This window comes from Crotalus tigris, unplaced genomic scaffold, assembly GCF_016545835.1.
Source record: "Crotalus tigris isolate CLP2741 ecotype Arizona unplaced genomic scaffold, ASM1654583v1 scf7180000017731.4096049, whole genome shotgun sequence".
Lineage (NCBI taxonomy): Eukaryota > Metazoa > Chordata > Lepidosauria > Squamata > Viperidae > Crotalus > Crotalus tigris.
Window position 1 is genome coordinate 1,859,793 of NW_024096599.1, and position 21,312 is coordinate 1,881,104.

Here is a 21,312-nt window from a genome sequence, read left to right on the forward strand (position 1 = left end):
AGCTGAGGGAGTCAACATTGTCTGAATATATTTCTGTGGTCATGTGGCCAGTACAATTATACTCCAAGGCTCAGGGAATGCTGTTACCTTCCCACCAAAGTGGTACCTATTTATCTACTTGCATTTGCAGGCTTTCAGACTGCTAGCTGGATAGGTAACTTTACTGTGATTACATTAAAATTTGTCAGATAAGTGAATAGGGTAAGTAAGGAAGATTTGAGACATACAAAAGTTAAATAGGATTAAGATCTAGTACTATTGGCACAACCTCCATTTTAGTGATGCTGGGTGTAAACTGAATGCAGAAAGTCAGATGGCGATTGCGGCTTACTTTATAAGCATTGACTAAGGCAAACTATAGTTTTGTATAGTGCAGGGGTGTCAAACTCAATTTCATTGAGGGCCGCATCAGTATTGAAGTTGCCCTTGGGGGGCCGGGTGGGTGTGGCCAGGGTGGGTGAGGCCTACTGGGTGGGTGTGGAGAGAGTGGGTGTGGCCAGCTCTACATTGTTCACGTAACTGGTGCCTGTGGGGGCCTGGGCAGGAGTGGGACAAATCTGAGGGTCTCTGGCAGAAGGGGATGGGACCAGGGCAAGTGCCAAGGCATGGTCTACTTGAGGAGCCTCACTTTTCCTCTCAGGCCATGTGGGGGGGGGCTGGATGGTGGTGCAGGCTGCCCAGAGCCCTGGGCAGCAGTCAAATGCCCAGCCTGGCCCTCGAGCACCCATGGCACCAAGCCCAGCCCCACTTCCCCAAGGGGGCATCCAGCTGCACTTACCTCCTCCTTAAGGCTGCTGCTGCTGTGCTTGCTCTCCTTAGCCAGGTTGTTCATGATGAGTACCAGGGCAAAGTCAGAGGGAGACTGAATGCGTTTCAGTATAGATGGCCAGCACAAAATTGTACGTTGGCTCCCGGCCGGCGTGGGGGCCATTCCCTCATTGTTTCCAGAATGGCTTCGCGGGCCGCATCCAGCCCCTGGGCCTTATGTTTGACATGTCTGGTATAGTGTATGAGACTGGATTTTTTTTTCCAAGTGAAAATGTTCCATCTGTAGAATCCTAAATAATTGGATGAATCAAGAAGCTTCCATGGTTTCTATTATTGTGTCTGCTTGCTATAGCTGATGATGAAAATACAAAAATGAAAGTTAACTGGTTATATCACTCGATTCAAAAATATATTTGGGCCCATTGGCAGTCTGACATCTATGTCCTTTGGCAGTATCTTAATATGAAGATATTAACATGTACAAAATGCAGTTGGTTTTCAATACAGGTCTATATTGAATATATCATTGTCATGTACTCATTCAGTTTTTTAATTTAGAAGAATTCCATGAATGCATGATTGTGTGTTCCTCTAGATGAGAATATGGTTTAAAATTGTGTATCTTTGTTAGCTGTGCTAATTTTGCAAATATCTAAACATAGAATTATGTTAGCAGATAGTAAATCACAACACAGGTAATAGTATCCTCAATGTGTCCTTCAAAGTGACCTTTTATTTTAGTGTAATCAATAGATAACTTAAATATTCACAATTTAACTTCTATGAAAAGAAGTAAATATTCTTCATGTACGTTTAATAAAAATCAGACAATATTGCTGTGTTATATGCATTTTAGAAAAATATAACTTTAATATGAGAATTTTATTACTCTTACCATCTGTTACTTAAAATATCTTATGTAATCAGGGCACTTGATCTGTACAAATTCTTGCTGTTACTTTAAGACAAATTTCATAAAATTCATACCCTAATCATAACAATGTCCAGTTTAAATAGTAACTTAAAATATGGTAATTCATGAATTACCCAAAACAATAAGGGAAGTCCATCAAATAGGCTTTATTCTTTGACGTGCATTAGTAGAGCTTCACTTGAACACCATTTTCAGTGTAGCCAAATTGATTTTATAAGATGCTCAGTATAAAAAAAAAATTAAGTCTTTAACATAAATTTGAATATTTTTTTCTCTACAATTTGGAAATCAAATTATAATCCAAAATCAGTTGTTAGCTTCCTTTTCTCCTGTAGGTGGCAGCAAGATGTTAGCTCCTTTTGATTTCCAACCTGGAGAGCTACTTTATTCTGTTTGTTCAATATGTAAGGTCACTATTTTCTTTTTTCTTCCAGAGCAGTCATAATGTTTATCTAGAAATGTGGAATTAATAAAAATACCTCCTATGTTTGAAGTGTCATCCAGAAAAGCCAAATTACTGTCAATATATAAATAAAACTCGTAGATTCTCTTTAAAAATAGAACTTCAGTCCTCTATTGAGTAACGGAAGCAAAAAAGTGCATTTCAGTTTTGAAAATATTTTATCAATAGTATTTATTTTTAGAATTCTAATGATTGACATCAGTTGTCTTTCATTTTAATTTAAGTTTAACAGTGTATTAAGATGCTGTAGATCGGGTTTCCAACCTGGGCTTTGCTAGGTGTGGAGTTCTGGGAGTTAAAGTCCATAAGTTTTAAAGTTGCCAAGGTTAGAGACCCCTGCCACAGATCACCCTTGATTCAGTTGGACAAAAATGAATACAAATATGAAACACTGAGGAAAAATGCTTTGGAGAGATTAATGATGCTGAATCAAATATGATTGACCATCTTGTAGGCAGGAATCTACTGTAAAATATACGGTTCATGGGTTATATCAATTTATTCAGCAAGTGTTCAAAGTTAGGATAGCACTGAAAAAAACTATTTATGACCAGTCTTTGCACATGATGATCTCAGCATCCCTGTGATCAAATGTTCAAAATTTGAGCATGTGGTGACCAGCCATCATTTATCGCCCCAGCTGAGCTTTGACAGCTTCTTTGCCTTCCTCCCTCCACTGGCCTCAGTGATGCTGGCTGGCCTCAAGCTCCATGGTATGTGGGCTCTATCAACCATGTATGTAGGGCACTCTCTCCACTACTTCCCCCTACAATCGCTTTGCCACATGGGAATCCCTTGGCCAAGTAATAGCTTTGACAAAGCAACATCCACTTCCAAGTGCAGACAGGCCTCTTGTTACCATTCAGTGAGTGTAGTGGTGAGAAAGAATTCTTAACCCTTGAGTAGAGGGGGGGGCATTTAACTGCTGCTGCCAATGGTGGTGCAGCCTGAACACCAGCTCAATCATGGATTTGTGAGACTTGGCTGGTCCTGCTTCAAACACTTACTGTAAAGTTAGTGGAACATCTGTCAAGGGCCAGGCTCAGATTCTGGATCTGACCCTAAAAAATGAAGCTCCAACTGAATCTGTAGTAGATAAGCATCTGGAGGAATCATATGTGGCTGATCAAACACAGGCAACACCTGAGCAGCTGGAAGAATCACAGGAGGAGGACTAAAAACTTCCCAGCTCAAACACACAATGAAAGGGAAGCAGAACAGAGAAGGTCTATTAGGTTTTTCTCTAAGCCAGGGGTGTCAAACTCGCAAGGTCACGTGACGTGTTGCAACATATCGTGACTTTTTTTGCCATTGGCAGCAATGTGGTGAGTGCGATTGGTGGGCCAGCAGTTTGACACCCCTGCTCTGAGCAAAGAAATAAGCCTGATTGATGACAACTGGTTGCAGCCTATATAAGAATCTGCTCTACCCCTATTCTTTTTAATAATAATAATAAAGTTGGAATGGACCTTGGAGGTCATCTAGTCCAACCCCCTGCTCAGGCAGGAAACCCCATGCCATTTCAAACCAATGGCTGTCCAGTCTCTTCTTAAAAACCTCCAGTGTTGGAGCATTCACAGCTTCTGGAGGCAGGTTGTTCCACTGATTAATTGTTCTAACTGTCAGAAAATTTCTCCTTCGTTATAGATTGCTTCTCTCTCTAGTTAGTTTCCATCCATTGTTTCTTGTCTTTCCATCCATTGCTTCTTATTTTTGATGGAAACAATGTCTGATATATGGCTTATGTGTGATATTGATGTGTGGATTCTGCTTCTTGGACCTTGGGCAGGAATACATGGAGCATGCAGAATCTTTCAGGCAAGGGTGGTGGTGGGCTGATATTGGTGAAGTGGGCATCCCTACCAATGCACCTTACAAGGCAGACAAAGCCCCTGCCCTATAGACTTGAGGCTGGGAGCAATGGCAAGCCCAACAGAAAGTCAAGGTGAAGAATTTTGAAAGTCAGTTTGGGCAATGGCGGCAAGGATATCAGCAGAGAAATGCAGTAGCCTCTTCATTTTGGCCATGCTGTACAGTGCAGCCAAGGGGCAGAGATGGAGAGGGAAGGTCTGGGGAAGTTGAAGCAAAAGCAATTGGCAAGAAAAGCACAAGGTCCTTGCCTAATAATTGCAACCAGGAATGACTGGACAGCAGTTGCTAAGCAGCACAGTCATGTGATATTTCATGTAGTTAAATATTCACCTAGTAATGTAAATTCTGGTCCCAATTAGAGTTGTAACCAAGGACTACTATAAAGCAATTTATAAACTGCTCCTGGTCCTTACAATGATAGCATCAGCTTCCATCCATGCCAAAGAGCAACAAATGGAGGGAGATATTTTCATTGTCATGAAAATTGTCATCATAACATGGAGTTGTGTACTAGGATTTTTTTTAAAGTTTCTATATGTACTGTAGACCTAACCTTCCATGGCTTTTGAAAGTACATATTAAATTGCATATCAGTTTGATCATTGTTTATCCAAGGATAAATATTAACATATAATGCCAATCTTTAATTTAACCATACAAAATGTTAATTTAACATTTTGATCAGTCTATGGATCCTTTAGCCTTTTCTATGTGTACAACATGTTCCCAAATTTATGTAATATTTTAACTCTAATATTTGGTATTTTTATTTAATATGTACTTATAAGCAGAGTTCAAGACCCATTGTTCTATAAAATACTTCATTAAACATCTACGAAAGATAAAATATAAAAAAGCAAACAAAAATTATTAAAAAGGAAAAAGATAGGGGAACGGCAGGGAAGGGAAGGTGCAAAGAAATAAAGAAAACCTAATAGAAATAAATAACTTCCAACTTTCTCCAATACTGTTACAAATATAAAATATATAGAACATAGAATCACAGGGTTGGAAGGGATCCAGAGTTCTTCTAATCCAGGGGTTTCCAACCAGGGGTGTGAGACGATATTACAGGGGGTGCAAAAGCTTGGGTTTTCAAAATTATAGTGTATATGCATAATTTGTTGTTGTCATTTTGAACTTTTGTAAGGAGTGCGAGAATATATCAGAAGCATTCTAAGGATGCGGGGTATAGAAAAGGTTGGGAACCACTGTTCTAGTCCAACCCCCTGCTCAAGGCAGGAGACCTTACCATCCCTGTCAAATGGTTGTCCAGTTTATTTTTGAAAACCTCCAGTGATGGAGCATTCATAACAAGAGGCAAGTTATCCCATTGATTGTTCTCATTGTCAGAAAATTTCTCCTTACTTCTAGGTTAGATCTCTCTTTAAGCTTTCACCATTACTATTTATCCTGCCCTCTTGTGCTTTGGAGAATGTCAATCCCCTCTTCTCAAGTACTAGAAGACAGTTATCACGTACCCCTGTAATCCTTCTCTTCAATAGGCTAGACATACCTAGCTCCTTCAACTGTTCGACATACGATTTAGCCTCCATAGTAAGTGGTGCTACTTTAACTTCAATATCTTTTAATAAGCAACTGAAAATTATATTGATTGAGTCTAAGTTGATAATCTGCATTGACAGAAAGAATGCCAGCTACCTCACTTCCACTATTACCATAGGGGTTGTTTTTCATTTCATTATGTCTATCACATGAATAAAGATAACAGAATCATATCTATCTAGTATATTTATGCTTTTAAGAGCCTCAGTAAAATTTAATTATGCTATTACATGTAAACAATTTTGTAAAGACTGAAGTGCATTTCTTATCTGTGTAGCTGAATAATTTCATACATACAGGTGGTTATTTCTATTTCTTTATCTTTCTTTTACTTGGCAGATACATAATGAGCATATTGATGCAAGATAAATTTAGTGAACAACTATAAAATGCCCAGGTTTGGGTCAACAAAGACAGTTCAAGTTCAGAATTCTATCAGCGATAGCACCATGGTGGAGAAACCAACTGGAAGAAAGGTATAAAAAGAAACTTAAGATTACATTTTAGCTAATTTATGGAAATGGAATCTTTGTAAGTTAAAAACAATTAGTTGAATAAATGGATTTTAATTGGTACCAATTGGTACCAGAAGATGGTGGAGGACAGGAGGACCTGGAGGAGCGTTGTCCATGGGGTCGCGATGAGTCAGACGCGACTTCGCAATTAACAACAACAAAATTGGTACCAAAAGGAATTGTTATAGTCACATGCTAAAAAAAACCCTACTCCTTTGATATAATATTTTTTATTGTATTTTTTTTATAAAACATTTCAGTCATATATAATAATTGGTGAAATTGCTTGAAGGTAAACTCACTGTTTCATTTAACATACTGAATATGGTATTTCATAGCATTAATTTTAAGATTTGAAACAGTAGTAAAATGAGGTGAGATGGGAAATTGTATTATAGAAATTGTCACTTCCTGTTCTATCTCAGTAAACTTCATCCAGTATGAAATATTAGAAGAGGAGAAAACTAATTAAATAGTTTAAAGTTTATCTCAGGAAAGGCCACTGGATTTTGTTGAAAAGAAGCATTGCTAATTAGTCATTTCCTGTTTATGGAAGGGAAGTCTTTAGTATCTATAATTTCTGGAATAGTCATTCAGGAACAATAGAATCATAGTTATAATATGTGATGAGTTGAAATGTTCAAGATTTAACACCTGTTCGTGGAATTAATTACATAATACTACTTGCCTGAATGAATTTTAATTCAATTACTTTTCATTAAGATTTTAAAGACTCATAAATTGATACAATAATTGTTGTTTTTATTGTTTCAATATTAGTTTAATAAACCAATCCTGTACTAAAATTGCTGGTGCTTCCACAATGACTTTTGTAATTGAAATTCTTATTTTGTAAATTGGTGCTTTCTGTTGCCATGAATGCATTCTATTAAAAGTATTCTTCCCATTTGAGTTTCTCTGAACTTTTACATATTTTTGCCCCAGAATGTTATCAAAGTTTCATGTGGATCCTACTGACAAAGTTATTCAACATACAATGTGCTAATGTGGAAAAGTATTACTGTTCCCCACCTCTACCCCTACTTCAAGCAATTCTGTTAAAGGGATACCTATAGCCAATTATTTGGATACTTCATTAAATAATCAGTGCTGATTTGGGCCAGATCCAGCCTATGTAAATCTCATAATCTTACCTTGTTTCATTACAGTAAGATTCATACCAGCTTATAGACCACATCCTGTTCAAATGAAATTTGTATAGACGTTTGTAAAGAGTCCTTATGCCTACTAATCTGGCAAAGATTACAAAAAATGTCTAAAGCTCTAGGGCTCAACTGATTCATAAGTGGAGACAATCTTGAAATGGAGACATCAAACAATAATGAATCTTCCCAAAAGGATTGATTCTGACCAAACAATTCCTAGTTGCAACATAGAATCATACAGGAAAGCATAAAGAATGACAAAACATTAAGAGATCTGCAGGCTTTTTCCTCCTCCTGGATGTGTATATATATATTTATGTTGGGATCAGAATGCAGGAGTTTTAGAAAAAGCTTGTTGGTTTTTTGTATCTGAGGAGGTCATGTATGGACTCGGGGTCTTCAGACTTCCTTTTTGTGACAATAGTAACAGCAGCAGCAGTAAAGAGTAGCAGCAAAGGAGATGAAAGATCAGGAAGATCTGTTTGATGAACATCCTTGATCATGGCTAGGACAGGACTATACAGCTATTTGGATTGAACGTGAGCTGGCAGTGGAGCCTCATTGATCAGCTGTTCATCTGACTAGAGATTCTGAGTGTTAGACAGAAGATCCTAAAGAACTGATTAGAGAGCTGGTGGGTGGTTATGTCATCTGAATGTGAGTTGAGGCCTTTTGTTTGGGAGGGAGGGGACGACATGATAGGATTAGTGTGTTGAGGGTAGGAACAGGCTGTGATATATGCCTATGATGATGGGCAAGGGAGATATAGTGGGAGATAGTTCAAGGTGCTCTCAGAGAAGGCATGCTTGACCTGTTGTATAGATTCTACATTCCAGCTCTTTGTGCTCAGGCCCAGAGTGCCTGTAATGGAATATGCAGATGACCTTGGGGGTTCAGAGAAAGAGATGCTGCCTAGGGATCAATCAGTTAAGAGAAGGGGGAACCACCAAGGATTTAATAGTCAGAAAAAGAAATTTAGGAAGGACCCACCCTAATTGATCAAATGGTTAAAAGTGGCAGTGGGAAGTTTGTACCCTTAGATTTACAAGATTATATTAATATAGTCTTACAGTAAAGTAGATTTAACTCATTTAGTTATGTTTCCTGTCTGGTTTACCCGGCAATCTGACAGTGTCCCGTGCTTTGACTGTTGCTATTGAATATCAGATCTAACTGGAATAATTCCTCCTCTTTCATGATCTGATAGAGAACGAGAAGAGTCTTCACTTAGAAACATGCTGACTTGAGTTTTGAGAGTGGCCCAACTTCAGAGCAAGGACAGGAGGAAGCTGCTGCCATGTGAGAGATCCTGGTTGCTTTTAGGTACTGCTCCATAGCTAACTGGTTATGAGTCTGCACTAGTGAAATCTCACTAGTACAGGCATCAGATAGGACTGCTGTTACTGTACCAGCCTTCCTGCTATGTTGGAGGCTCCGCATCCAAACTGCATAAGACCGTGGCTGGGTTGGCAATGGAGGTCCCCAAATTCATGGTATTGAGCAACATTGATTTCTCTTCTCTGAGCACAGGTTCAGAATTAGCTCAGGCATTCTGGGCAACTATGTACCTGGCCCACATTATGAACCTAATTCATTAGAAAAATACCAGTGTTGTACAAGAGTTAAGGTACCAGGCTAGAAACTAAGAGACTGTGAATTCTAGTCCTGTCTTAGGCAGGGTGACCTTAAACCAGTCTCTTTTAGTCATAGGAAGAAGGAAAGGCAAACCACTTAAAAAAAACAAAAAAAACTTGCTAAGAAAACTGTAGGGACTTCTCCAGGCAATCACCAGGCATCAAGACTTACTCAAAGCACCAAAGAGAGGAGAGAAGGAAAAAAGTGAAAGTGAAAGTTACTTTGTTGTGGTTAAGATAGCAGCTAGAAAGTGGGAAACCATAAGTTCTAGTCCTTAGGCACAAAACCAGCTAGATGATTTTGGGCAGTTATTCTCCCTCAATCCGAGGAAGGAGGCAATGGCAAACCATTTCTGAAAAACCTTAGCAAGGAAACTAAAGGGACTTGTCCAGGCAGTCACCAGAAGTCAACACTGATCTGAAGACACAATAAAAAACAAATAAACCTCATAGCAGTGATTATATACTAGACTAGGGGTGTCAAACTCACAATGTCATGTGATGTGTTGCGACGTATTGTGATTTTTTTCCATTGCCGGCAATGGGGTAGACGATGTTTTGGTATGACGCATCCGGCCCGTCGGCCAGCAGTTTGACACCCCTGTACTAGACCTAGTTATCTTGGTGCAGTGGTGATGATCTGGAGTTGGGGGCTATTACCTTCACTCCCTTATCATGGCAAGGTGTGACGGACTATAATAACAAAGCAGGGGCATTGTCAACACTGTAATCATTGGATATTCCTGCTCTGACAACTGATGAAAATGCAGCCATTTCCACTTTGCTTTTAACTTGCTTTTTCTTCTATTTAAAAATCAGGTACAGAAGGGGGGGGTTGGATGAATGCTTGAGCTCAGCTAGCCATAATAATAACGCTGCTTTGTGGGAAATCAAGGATGAACTGATAACGATTGGCGGGCTAAGGAACTGGGAGAAAGCCCGCGTTTCAGGCTAATTGGAGAACATGATTTATGACTGCTTATTGGGGGTGGGAATTGCAATTTATTACTTTGTATCTGGGAGAAGGGGTTTTAGTTTTGGGTTCAACTATGTAGTGCCGATACTTTGTTTCCTGAATAAAATATTCTTTAAGGAAGAATTCTTGCCTTGAAGTTCTTTTGATGAGTTTCATCTATTGGAACCATGACATTAATCCAAAACTCACTTCTATCCTGGTCCCGAGCTCCAGTCACCTTCCCTAAGTCGAGGAATAGGCTGACAAACACTCAGGAAAGATCTCATCATGGAGAAGGAAGAAGCACCTGTAAACAGCACATCAGAGGAGAAAGGAACTTTTGATGCTTCACAGCAGGGGGCCAGACTGAAGACGTGAGACCTGATCTGGTCATCAGAGTGGACCTTACCCAGTGGAGGCTCCAAGCACCTCAAGACAACCCTGCTGAAGGCAAGTTCTTCGAAAGCGTCCAAAGCCGACTTGCAAGCATGGGCCCCTTGACGATCTCACTCCCCGGACCATCGGGGAGCCAGAAGGTTGGCGACCACCGAGGATTCTGGAGAATGGAAGTACCTATCCACAGTCTGTAGCCAGTCGGTGAAAAAGTTGGTGGAGAGATTTGAAGGGCTGGAGGTGAGGAGCAGGGAACAACTTTCTCACTCTTTGCATGCAAGTGAACATGATGACCATGCTGACGCCAATCTGTGCCTAAGAGAAACTCCAGCCCCACTGATGGAGTGCAGGCAGCTTCCCCATCTTCAAAGCCGCCAGCGTTGACCTCCAGCTCCGCGAGAACGGAGAGTCCCGGCCAACACTCTAGACATGGCAGTCCGAGTCATCGCCGCTCCTCCAGGACTCTGGAGCGTCGTTCACAACTCAAGAGCCCCAGCCACTGGAGAGGCCCTGGTCAGTTATCGCGATCCCTCCACAGCCACTGCCACCTGATGGTTCCAGGTGGTGGATTATGATGACAGCCCAGTCGAACAGCCCCACTACCGAAGCCCAAGCCACCACTGGGGCAACCAGAGTCCAGATCATCACAGGTACCGTGAGAGCTCTGACCATTGCTACTATTGGTCACAGCCCTCTGCATCACTGTTGGCGCCACCCGAGGCCTGCACAGGGGAAAGACCCAAATGTGAGTGTTCATCAAGATTTAATTCAACAGCTGCATGACCTGTTGGCTGGGCAGGTCAGGGCACCGCAACCGTTCGGGATGCAGCAGCAATGGGGTGGGCAGTACCCCGTGAATGCACAACAACCGATGGGAGGACTTCAGCAACTGGGGATGCCGCAGCAGCCACCGCTGGGAGGCCAGCAACCGTTGGGAACCCAGCAGCAATGGGGGGGCAACAACCCCTGAACGTGCAACAGCCACTGGGGGGTCTGCAGCAATTGGGGATGCCGCAGCCACCGTTGGGAGGTCAGCAGCCGCTGGCAATAGCCCCAGCAGGGAGGCCACCTGCCATTGGGAGTGCAGCCGCAATGGGGGGGCAGCAGTCCATGATGACACCTCCCCTTAGAGCTACTTTTGATGGCGATTCGGAGAAGCTGATCTTCTTCCTCAATCAAGTACATTCCCACATTTAATCGCAATGCCAATTTCTACCCAAATCCAGCTGCTATGGTCGATGTTGTTGCGGCCAATCTGGAAGGGGAAGTGTCTGAGTGGCTAAACAATCTATACAATGAGCAAGTGCCTGAGCTGGGAGATCTCCACCTCTTCCTCCTTGGATTAAGAGCCAGGTTTGAGGACCCGTCCATAGCCCTCAAAGCAGAGAAACAAATTCACAAGATAAAGCAAGACGGCAGACCTGCATTGGAATACATAAGAGAGTTTCACAAGGTAGCAGGTTGGATAGAAAGGTGGCCTGAGCAATCCCAAGTGCATCACTTCAAGGAGGGGCTAGATGATCACCTTTCCCAGGCCTGCATCTACCGGGCTGTCCCTAATCAATTACAGGAGTGATATCAGGCGGCAGTAAGATTGGACGTCAAACTTGCTTGTTACAAGAAGCCATCACCTCAGGAAGCCGGGCCAAAACCAGAGCAGACCAGGCGGCCTCCTCCATGAAAGTCCTCGGCCATTGCAGCCATGGAATCCCCCAAGTCACCTGCTGGTCCACCAATTAAATGCTTTGGGTGTGAACAACAGGGACACCGAGCAGCGAATTGCCCAATCCCATACCCCCAAGAGGGAAGCAGATCAGGACCACCGGTGAGGAAGAAACCAACCCAACAGCCAGCTAAAGAGAAATTGAACTGGATCACACAAGAACCCGTTACCCAGGTCATTCAGGAAAGCGCCGAGGCCCAAGCTGGACCTGCCACCGCTCTGTCCTCTTACGACAGCGACGACGAAGGGGAGAACGACCCGGTGATGAGTCGACCTGTTCTATCTTTTTCTCTTGCAGCCAAACTCATAGTCCCTAAGACGGGGGTACAAATGGATTTGAGAGTGCTAATGGACTCAGGGCATTCCCGGTGTGTTATCAGCTTGCCACTTGCCCTTAAGATGGGCATACGGGCAAGATTACTCTCCAAGCCCGTGAGATTTGAACAAGCAGGTGGCTCTTTAATGGGAGGAACTTTAGTCACACAACTGACAGAGTTTATATGCTTAGAAATAGATGAACATTGGGAGTTCATTCATTTCATGGTGGCTCCGAAGATGACTGAGGCTGTGATTTTAGGTCTAGCCTAGTTAGACAAATGAAAACCTTTTATTTGGTGGGAAAAAGGAATGAGGACTGTGAGATTACCCATAGGGCCCAAACCCCCTCTTGATTCGGCCAACGTTACTGGAGGGTCTAAGCCATCCACCAAATCAGCAAAAATAGCTACCATGCCCCAGCCGGGCAAACCACTTATCCCCAGCGAATAGTGGGATCTAGCAGAGGTGTTTAGCGAGAAAGTGCGACATCCTGCTGCCCCATCGACCCAATGACTGCACCATAGAACTATTACCGGGACCTAAATTCCCAAGGCTGAGAATATACGCCATGACCCTCATCGAAATGGATGAACTGCAACAATATGTGAACAAAAACCTAGCAAGAGGATTAATTGAGCCAGCCAAATCTCAGGTGGGAACTCTGGTGTTATTTAAAGAGAAAAAAGATGGGTGGCTTCTTCTCTGCATGGACTATAAAGGGTTAAATGCTGTGAACATAGAGAACAAGTACCCCCTCCCCCTCCTGAAGGATCTACTAACCCATCTAGCAAAGGGGAGCATCTTCATTAAATTGGACCTAAGAGAGGCATATTACCGAGTGAGAATAAGAAAAGGAGATGAATGGAAGACCGCTTTTAACTGTCCCATGGGGAGCTATCAGTTCAAAGTTATGCCATTTGGACTACAGTGGGCTCCAGCTGGTTTCATGCAGCTGATCAACCAGGTGCTACACACTCATTTGTACAAGGGGTTTTTGGTTTATCTTGATGACATCCTGATATACAGTCAGAATATGGCTGACTATGTGAAGCTAGTGCGAGAAATGTTAAATCGTTGAATGTCAAACTATATGTTAAACTGTCAAAGTGTGAGTTCCATCAAACCCGACTGGATTATCTAGGCTATAGAATTTCCAGTAAGGGTATTGAAATGGATCCTGGCTAAGTGAAAGCTGTACTCGAATGGCAACCTCCGAAGACTCACAAACAGCTTCAGAGCTTTCTCGAGTTCGCCAACTTTTATTGACAATTCATCCCCTTTGTCAAAATTGTTTTACCCTTCACGGATTTGTTAAAAACCAGCAAAGATGGGGGGAAGCCGCGACTGGGCCAGCTGCTGACATGGACTATGAACTGTCAAACTGCTTTCAAATATCTGAAAAGATTATTTGCGGTTGAGCCAGTCCTAAAGCACCCCTGCCCAGGGAAGCCCTTTGTAATTCAAGCCTATGCCAGCGACGTGGCTGTCGGAGCTATGTTATTGCAAAAGTATCATGAGGGTGTCCTGCAGCCCTGTGCCTACACCTCAAAAGAATTCACTGCGAGAGAAGGTGGGCAGTGTGGGAGAAGGAAGCCTTTGCAATTCGATGGACTCTGTTAAACTAGCGGCACTACCTAGAGAGGAGTAAGGTGACTTTCGAAGTATGAACTGATCACAAAAACCTAGAGGCACTGAAAACTCCTCGCAAGCTGTCCCCGAAGCAAGTACAATGGGCGCAGTATTTCAGCTGATTTAACTTCACCCTGAAATACATACCAGAGGGGAAAAACTTTTTAGCTGACACTCTATCCAGATTGCCTCAGTACAAAAGTTAGCGTGAAGAAGTCAATGAAGCAATCATAGCTACCCCACAAGCTGCATCTCAACTAATGCCACGAAGAGCCCCGTCTTCGAGAGTCCAAACCCGGTAACCCTGGGGCGACAAAATTAAAACAGGAACTCCTCAATGATCGATGGTTCAAAGACAATCAAACCTCCTTGACATGCAGGGATGGATTGGCTTACAAGGGGGAGAAGCTGTATTTGCCCAAAACCCTCCACTTCAATGCTCTCCAGCACAGTCACGATGTGAAACAAGCTGGGCACTTTGGCTATTTAAAAACACTGCATCTGGTTCGTCCACAATTTTGGTGGCCAGGTTTGAAACAAGACATGGAGAATTATGTCAAAAGCTGTGTTGTATGTGCCACCATGAAGAATTCCGGGGAAGTACCCTGGACTATTACAACTGGTTGCGGACCCTTCGCAGGCATAGGAAGAAATTACTATGGATTTTATAATCGAGTTACCTGAAAGCAGAGGAAATACAGTGATTTGAACTGTGATTGATCTTTTTTCGAAGCAGGATCATTTCATTGTTTGCAAAGGACTCCCATCAGCCCAGAGACTAACTAAGATGTTTCTTAAACACATTTACACACTGTAAGGCGCGCCAAAACGGATAATTGCAATTTACGACTAAGTTTTGGAAGGGTTTCCTCAAGTTGATTGGCTCATCACAGGGACTGTCGTCGGCTTTTCACCCATCTATGAATTGGGCAGCTGAAAAAACGAACTCAATAGTGGAGCAGTACCTTAGATGCTATGTGGATTATCAACAAACGAACTGGACTGACCTCCCTTTCGCAGAGGTGGCTTACAATAACTGTTCACAGCAGTACCGGGTTTATGCCTTTTAAAATTGCCACAGGAAAAGAATTCAACCCAATACCCAAATATCCTCAAGGACCCTCTACTTCCCAAACGCTTGACCAGTGGGTGAAGGGATGGGAGGAAAATGAAACTCGCTCTGAAGAAGGCTTCCGAGACATACAAAAAACAAGTGGATAAAAAAGATAAAAAAGGTCATTCCAGGTTGGAGAAAAAATTTATTTATCCACAAAATATTTATGGCTCAAGTTACCTAGTAAGAGGTTGGGACCAAAGTATCTAGGTCCCTTCCCCATCATAAGAATTATAGACCCAGTTATGGTAGAGTTAAAGCTTCCCAGACTCTTAGGGAAAGTCCACCCCAAAGCCATTTCCACTTTGCTTTTAACTTGCTTTTTCTTCTATTTAGAAATCAGGTGCAGAAAGGGGATTGGGATGAATGCTTGAGCTCAGCTAGCCATAATAATAACGCTGCTTTGTGGGAAATAAAGGACGAACTGATAACGGTTTGGCGGGCTGAGGAGCTGGAGAGAAAGCCCACATTTCAGGCTAATTGGAGAACATGATTTATGACTGCTTATTGGGGGTGGGAATTGCAATTTGTTACTTTAAATCCGGGGGAAGAGAGTTTCGTTTTGGGTTCAACTATGTAGTGCCGATACTTTGTTTTCTGAATAAAATGTTCTTTAAGGAAGAATTCTTGCCTTGAAGTTCTTTTGATGGGTTTCATCTATTGGAACCATGACAGGCGGGTGATGTGATGGACTACAGTAACACACCAAGTTTTCAGGAGTAAGAGAGCACATTACAAGGCGAAAGTGGGGCAGGGGAAGAGACAAGACAAGGGAGCTGGATCACAGGAAAAGGAAGTGATTTAGGATAGCCATTCCCTAGAACAGTGGTTCTCAAACTTCCTAATGCCGCGACCCTTTAATATAGTTCCTCATGTTGTGGTGACCGCCAACTATAAAATTATTTTCGTTGCTACTTCATAACTGTAATTTTGCTACTGTTATGAATCTTAATGTAAATATCTGATATGCAGGGTGTATTTTCATTGTTATGAATTGAACATAATTAAAGCATAGTGATTAATCACAAAAACAATACAGCAATGCTTGCTGGAGAAGCTTACTCTTCCTTGCTCAAAAATGTTGGGAGGGAGAGAAGGGGAAGGAAGGAAGGAAGGAAGGAAGGAAGGAAGGAAGGAAGGAAGGAAGGAAGGAAGATTGAAGGGAAAGGAAGGAGATGGAGAAGGAAGGAGATTGAAGGGGGAAGGAAGGAAGGAAGGAAGGAAGGAAGGAAGGAAGGAAGGAGAAAGAGATTGAAGTGGAAGGGATAGAGATGGAAGGAAGGAAAGAAGGAAGATTGAAGGGGAAAGAAAGGGGATGGAGAAGGAATGAGATTGAAGGGGAAAGGAAGGAAGGAAGATTGAAGGGGAAAGGAAGGAGATGGAGAAGGAAGGAGATTGAAGGGGAAGGAAGGAAGGAAGGAGAGAGAGATTGAAGGGAAATGGATGGAGATGGAAGGAAGATTGAAGGGGAAAGGAAGGAGATGTAAAAGGAAGGGATGGAGATGGAAGGAAGGAAGATTGAAGGGGAAAGGAAGGAGATGGAGAAGGAAGGAGATTGAAGGGGAAAGGAAGGAGATGGAGAAGGAAGGAGATTGAAAGGGGAAGGAAGGAAGGAAGATTGAAGGGGAAAGGAAAGATGGAGAAGGAAGGAAGGAAGGAAGGAGAGAGAGAGATTGAAGGGAAAGGGATGGAGATGGAAGGAAGGAAGATTGAAGGGGAAAGGAAGGAGATTGAGAAGGAAGGGAGGGAGGGAAGGAAGGAGAGATTGAAGGGGAAGGGAAAGATGGAAGGAAGGAAGGAGAGATTGAAGGGGAAGGGAAAGAGATGGATGGAAGGAAGGAGAGATTGAAGGGGAAGGGAAAGAGATGGATGAAAGGAAGGAAGGAGAGAGAGAGATTGAAGGGGAAGGGAAGGAGATGGATGGATGGATGGAAGGAAGGAAGGAAGGATTGATCTTTGGAGAGTCATGTTTTTCCAGATGGTGATGAACTCCCAGCATTCCCCACTCTTGCCCTCTCCCAGCCACCCCCCCGGGACCTGCCCACCCCTCCAGCCTCCTGAGCGCCATTGCAGCGACGGGATTGCGGGAGCCCCTTTCCACGCCGCGCAGCCCTTCACCACCACGACCCTTCCCTGACTTGTCGCACATGAGAGGGGCACGGCCGGAGCGCCAACTCCCGCTCGGAAGGTGCTGCTTCTCCCCTCCCAGCCCGGCCAGCTGGCCTCCGACGCACATGCGGGCATTGCTGCTGCCTGGCCACTTCTGAGGCCCGGAGCCTGGTGAGCCGGGAAGGAGCTGCTCCTGCCTGCCAGTCCCAGGGCCACGCTGGGCGCCAGAGGGCCAAGGTGGCCTCCGACGGTGAGGGAGGCTGGCCGGGCGGCACGGGGGAGGCTCTGGGAGAGGGCGGCTGGGGGTGGAGCGCGGCCGGGCAACCAGGAGGTGTGGGGACCAGCTTGGCGCCGCAGCTTAGCCAGCAGCAGCAGCGTGTTGCCAGAGCAGGACGGGAAGTCATGAAAGCAGCGTCCACATGTTCAGGGTGCAAACGCCTTGGACGGTTTGACTCCCCCACCCCTTTATTTACTGATCTGCCACAAGCTCATGCAAACAAGCCCGAGGAGTTCTGAACGAGTGGTCGTTTTAAAAAAAAGCTTTAAGCAACGAGGCAGAAAGGGGAACTTGGTCATGGCTCTTTTTTTCCCTTTCTCGGCGACTGGGAAGGCAGCAGCCAGAGACGCCGCTGCACAAAGGGAGGCGGAGAGAGGGGCAAGGGGGGAAATCTCACTCAACCTTCACCCTTATCAGACCTGTTTCCCTTCTGGTTGACCCCCCTCCCGCCTGCCCACCCCCTTCACCTCCCGCTACAGATCAACGCTACCCCTTGGGAGTATTTCACCAGGCTTTTTTTTTTTTACCTTGGCCCTGCGCTTCTCCCAGACGGAAGCCAGGCAAGAGGACCTGAAAGACGCAGAGCAGGAGGTTCATAGCCGTGGCAACGCGGCAGTAGCTGCTGTGCGATGGGTAGCGCAGCCCCGCCATGCTGCTGAGGTGGCTGCTTTCCTGTCTACCTGAGCTGGCTGGCGGAGCTAGCCTTGAGCAGAAATTCTCACTAATGTCTCGATTCCTAAGACCATCGGAAATATGTGTTTTCCTATGGTCTTAGGTGACTCCTTGAAAGCGTCATTCGACCCCCAAAAAGGTCGCGACTCACAGGTTGAGAACCGCTGCCCTAGAATTTTCCAGAGTATATCTATTAGGTTAGGATAGGTTTAATCTGGCAAAATTCTGTCTATATGACTGTATATTTGACTGTATTCTTATAGATCTGCTTAATGAAAATTGTGCTACAAGAGTACATAGCTAAAATATTCATATGATTTAGTAGTTGGAATGCCTTAGGATTGGTTTATTTTGGCTTTTGATATCTACTGTACAGATTTTTCTCATTGATTAGATAACTGAACAGCAGTCAGTTTTCAGTTTCTGAAAAATAATAATTCTCTGGGGGCATATCACTTTAGTGTAGTAGGTAAGTATATAGCACAAGTTCCCCAATTGAAGATGCACGTATATTACCTTACATTGATCACTGTGATACATAATTAGGCTCTTTTTTATTCCTTTGGATAATCATTCTTCCTAGCAATCTCTCGAATTACTAGTAGAGCTGTTTTTCTGGAGTAAAATGAACTTTCTTTGAATAGAGTGATCAAGGAACAATACCTGACAACAGTTTAGCATGAATACAGAGCTAATATATTTTATCTTTTGAATTAATGTGTTAAAATGTTATTGTGAATTGTTGCATACTAATATTCCTGTGTTTGCCTATTTTCAAAAGACTAATACATTGTTGTAATAAAACATACATTTTATAGCTAGTCTACTGAGTGTAAATAAGGAAAATTTATTTGAGGCTTTTAAGACTGACTGTGCCAAAATTGCAAAAACTTTCTGTTTGTAGGTATAGTGTGTTTTATTGCTTCTGCATTGTGCAACTGGGAATTGTCTTTTTAAGTCACTTTTTGTCTGAAAAAGACAGGGTTTTTTTCCCTCTTGGAAGGCTTCGCTTGAATTTCTGACTACAGTAATGTTCATCTCTTGGCTATCTTGAAGAATAAAATAAACTAATAGCAGTTTCCTATAAATATATAGTGAAAGAAAGTTCTAAACAGTCCGTTTGTGCTTATTCTGTAACAAATATTATGGAGTTTCAGTCAGAATCAGTGAGGACATTTTTAATTGATAAGATTGCAATAAAGACTTATTTCTGAATACAAATAATCTTTGGTAAACAGTGGTAATTGGGATCAGAATTTCCATCATTAAGTAATGCGATCATAAAGCACAACATAATATTGCTTAGCGACAGCAATCCTTAACACTGCCGTTGTTAAGCAAGGATTGTGAGTTATTAAGCAAGTCCCAGGCTGTCTGCAAGCAGACCAGCCAACAGTTAAGGTGCAGTGTGAGCATGATGGAACTGGAGGTGGCTGTTACCAAGTGATGGAGGGTGTTTAAGTGCCCTATCAGGTGTAGCACAATTACAACAGGGATAGGGGTCCTGTTGTTAAGTGTGGAGGATGGGTAAGTGGCCTGCAAGGTGCAGCACAAATATAACAGAACCAAGTGACTGGTGCTGGGCAGGTGAGGATGTGGTGAGTGGCTCACACAATATAACAGGATCGGGGTAGCTGTTGCCATGCAGAATATAACAAGTAGTTGTTAAATGAGGCTGCCTGTTAATAATGTGAATTAGGTATGCAAACTGCATTTTCTCTTAGAAAAAGGTATACAGATAGTAGCATTTTTTGCTTTCAAGGAACCCTTCCATTTTCATTGTCAATTATAGAAATAGATTAAATCCAGATTAAAGCAAAAATAAATAAATGCACTTTTAGAACATTGTTCTTACTAAATTGTTTATTTATAAGATATACATGCAGCATTACATAGTTAAGCAAAAGATAGAGCTGAAACATGAAAAGTTTATCTAATTATAGTTAGGTGTAACCAGTTAATCAGCCAAATCTTCCATTAGATCTAACAATTAAACCAGACTTATAAATTAGTTACTTAAATGTACTGTATGTTACAAGTTTAAACAGGGTATCATTCTGCCAAAATTGAAATATTGATTCGGTTACATCGTTTATAAATGAATGGGACATATTAAAAATTTTAAATATGTCCATAGAAGTAGGTCACTTGCATCAGTAACAATTCTCTTAAAATTAAATAACTTAACTTCTGGCTAAAACTGAAATTGACATTTATTTGAGTTAGCACCCTATGCGTTTTCTCAGTCAAGAAAACTTAATTTGCATCCTTTATATTCTAATATTTCCATTCTTATGCAGTTCCTTCTGCTTCCATGAAATTACAGTATTTAGAAATATTCTTCTGGACAATGCCATTTCAAGGGCAAATTTGGCACTTTCTGCAAGTAGTTTCTCTGAACTGGAAGCAGTTTATGATGTCCTACATATAACATTCCACATAAAATACATCTGCTTGGACCTGGGCTCTTCCCAGAACTCTTTGAATTGCTTCCAGTTCAGATGATTTACTTTAGAAAAACTTTGAAGCAGTCCTGGGATGTTATGTTCCAGATGGAAGTCAGCATAATCTGGTGGGAAATAAATTATTTCAGAATCCTCTCTAACGTTTGATTCTCAAATAAGCAAGTTTTGCAGATCCCGATAGTACGCTTCAGTGTAAATAGAGGATAACATCTGCATTTATTAAGTATCAGTAATATATTAGCAGTCATGTCTTAGGGATTTATTTGAATTGCTGAATTTGAGATGTCTGCATTCAGTTCTCTCCACTATCTTGTTAATATTCATATTGTTGATGTTTTTTAATTGTGATTCTTTTTAACATTTGGATTTTATTATTGTTTTTATTATAAGGTACCCAGAATTACTTTGTCCTGAGATGGGCAGCTATATAAATGTGAGAAATGAATGAATGAATGAATGAATGAATGAATGAATGAAAATTATAAATTCTAAATGTTGGAATGTACAGGTTAACAGCAGTATATTTATATAGAATGGCTGGAAAAAAGTAAGATCTGTTTTTAAGGTTCTAAGTGAAGAAATATTAGATTAAGAAGTTTGATTTTCTCTGTTTCATATTAATCTTTCAAAACAGTTTGCTCTCGTGCATTAATATTGTCTGTTTTATAACAATAGCTCTTTCTGTCTGTTATAGCATGTCTTCTTTGATTTATTTCTAATATGTTTTTCTGTATTCATC

General features: G+C 42.2%; 1 protein-coding gene across 3 annotated transcripts in view; it reads left to right on the forward strand.

The window, feature by feature from the left end:
* ANKRD12 (ankyrin repeat domain 12) overlaps nucleotides 1-21,312 on the forward strand; it is an 86,804-nt gene that overhangs the window by 18,404 nt on the left and 47,088 nt on the right. For 2 of the 3 annotated variants that reach the window (XM_039339206.1, XM_039339205.1), the window contains exon 2: nucleotides 5,943-6,079. The exons of the other annotated variant lie outside the window; for it this stretch is intronic. In XM_039339206.1, coding sequence (XP_039195140.1) covers nucleotides 5,993-6,079 — 87 coding nt within the window. In that variant the 5' untranslated portion in view covers nucleotides 5,943-5,992. The remainder of the gene's footprint in view (nucleotides 1-5,942; nucleotides 6,080-21,312) is intronic. 3 annotated transcript variants of the gene reach the window in all.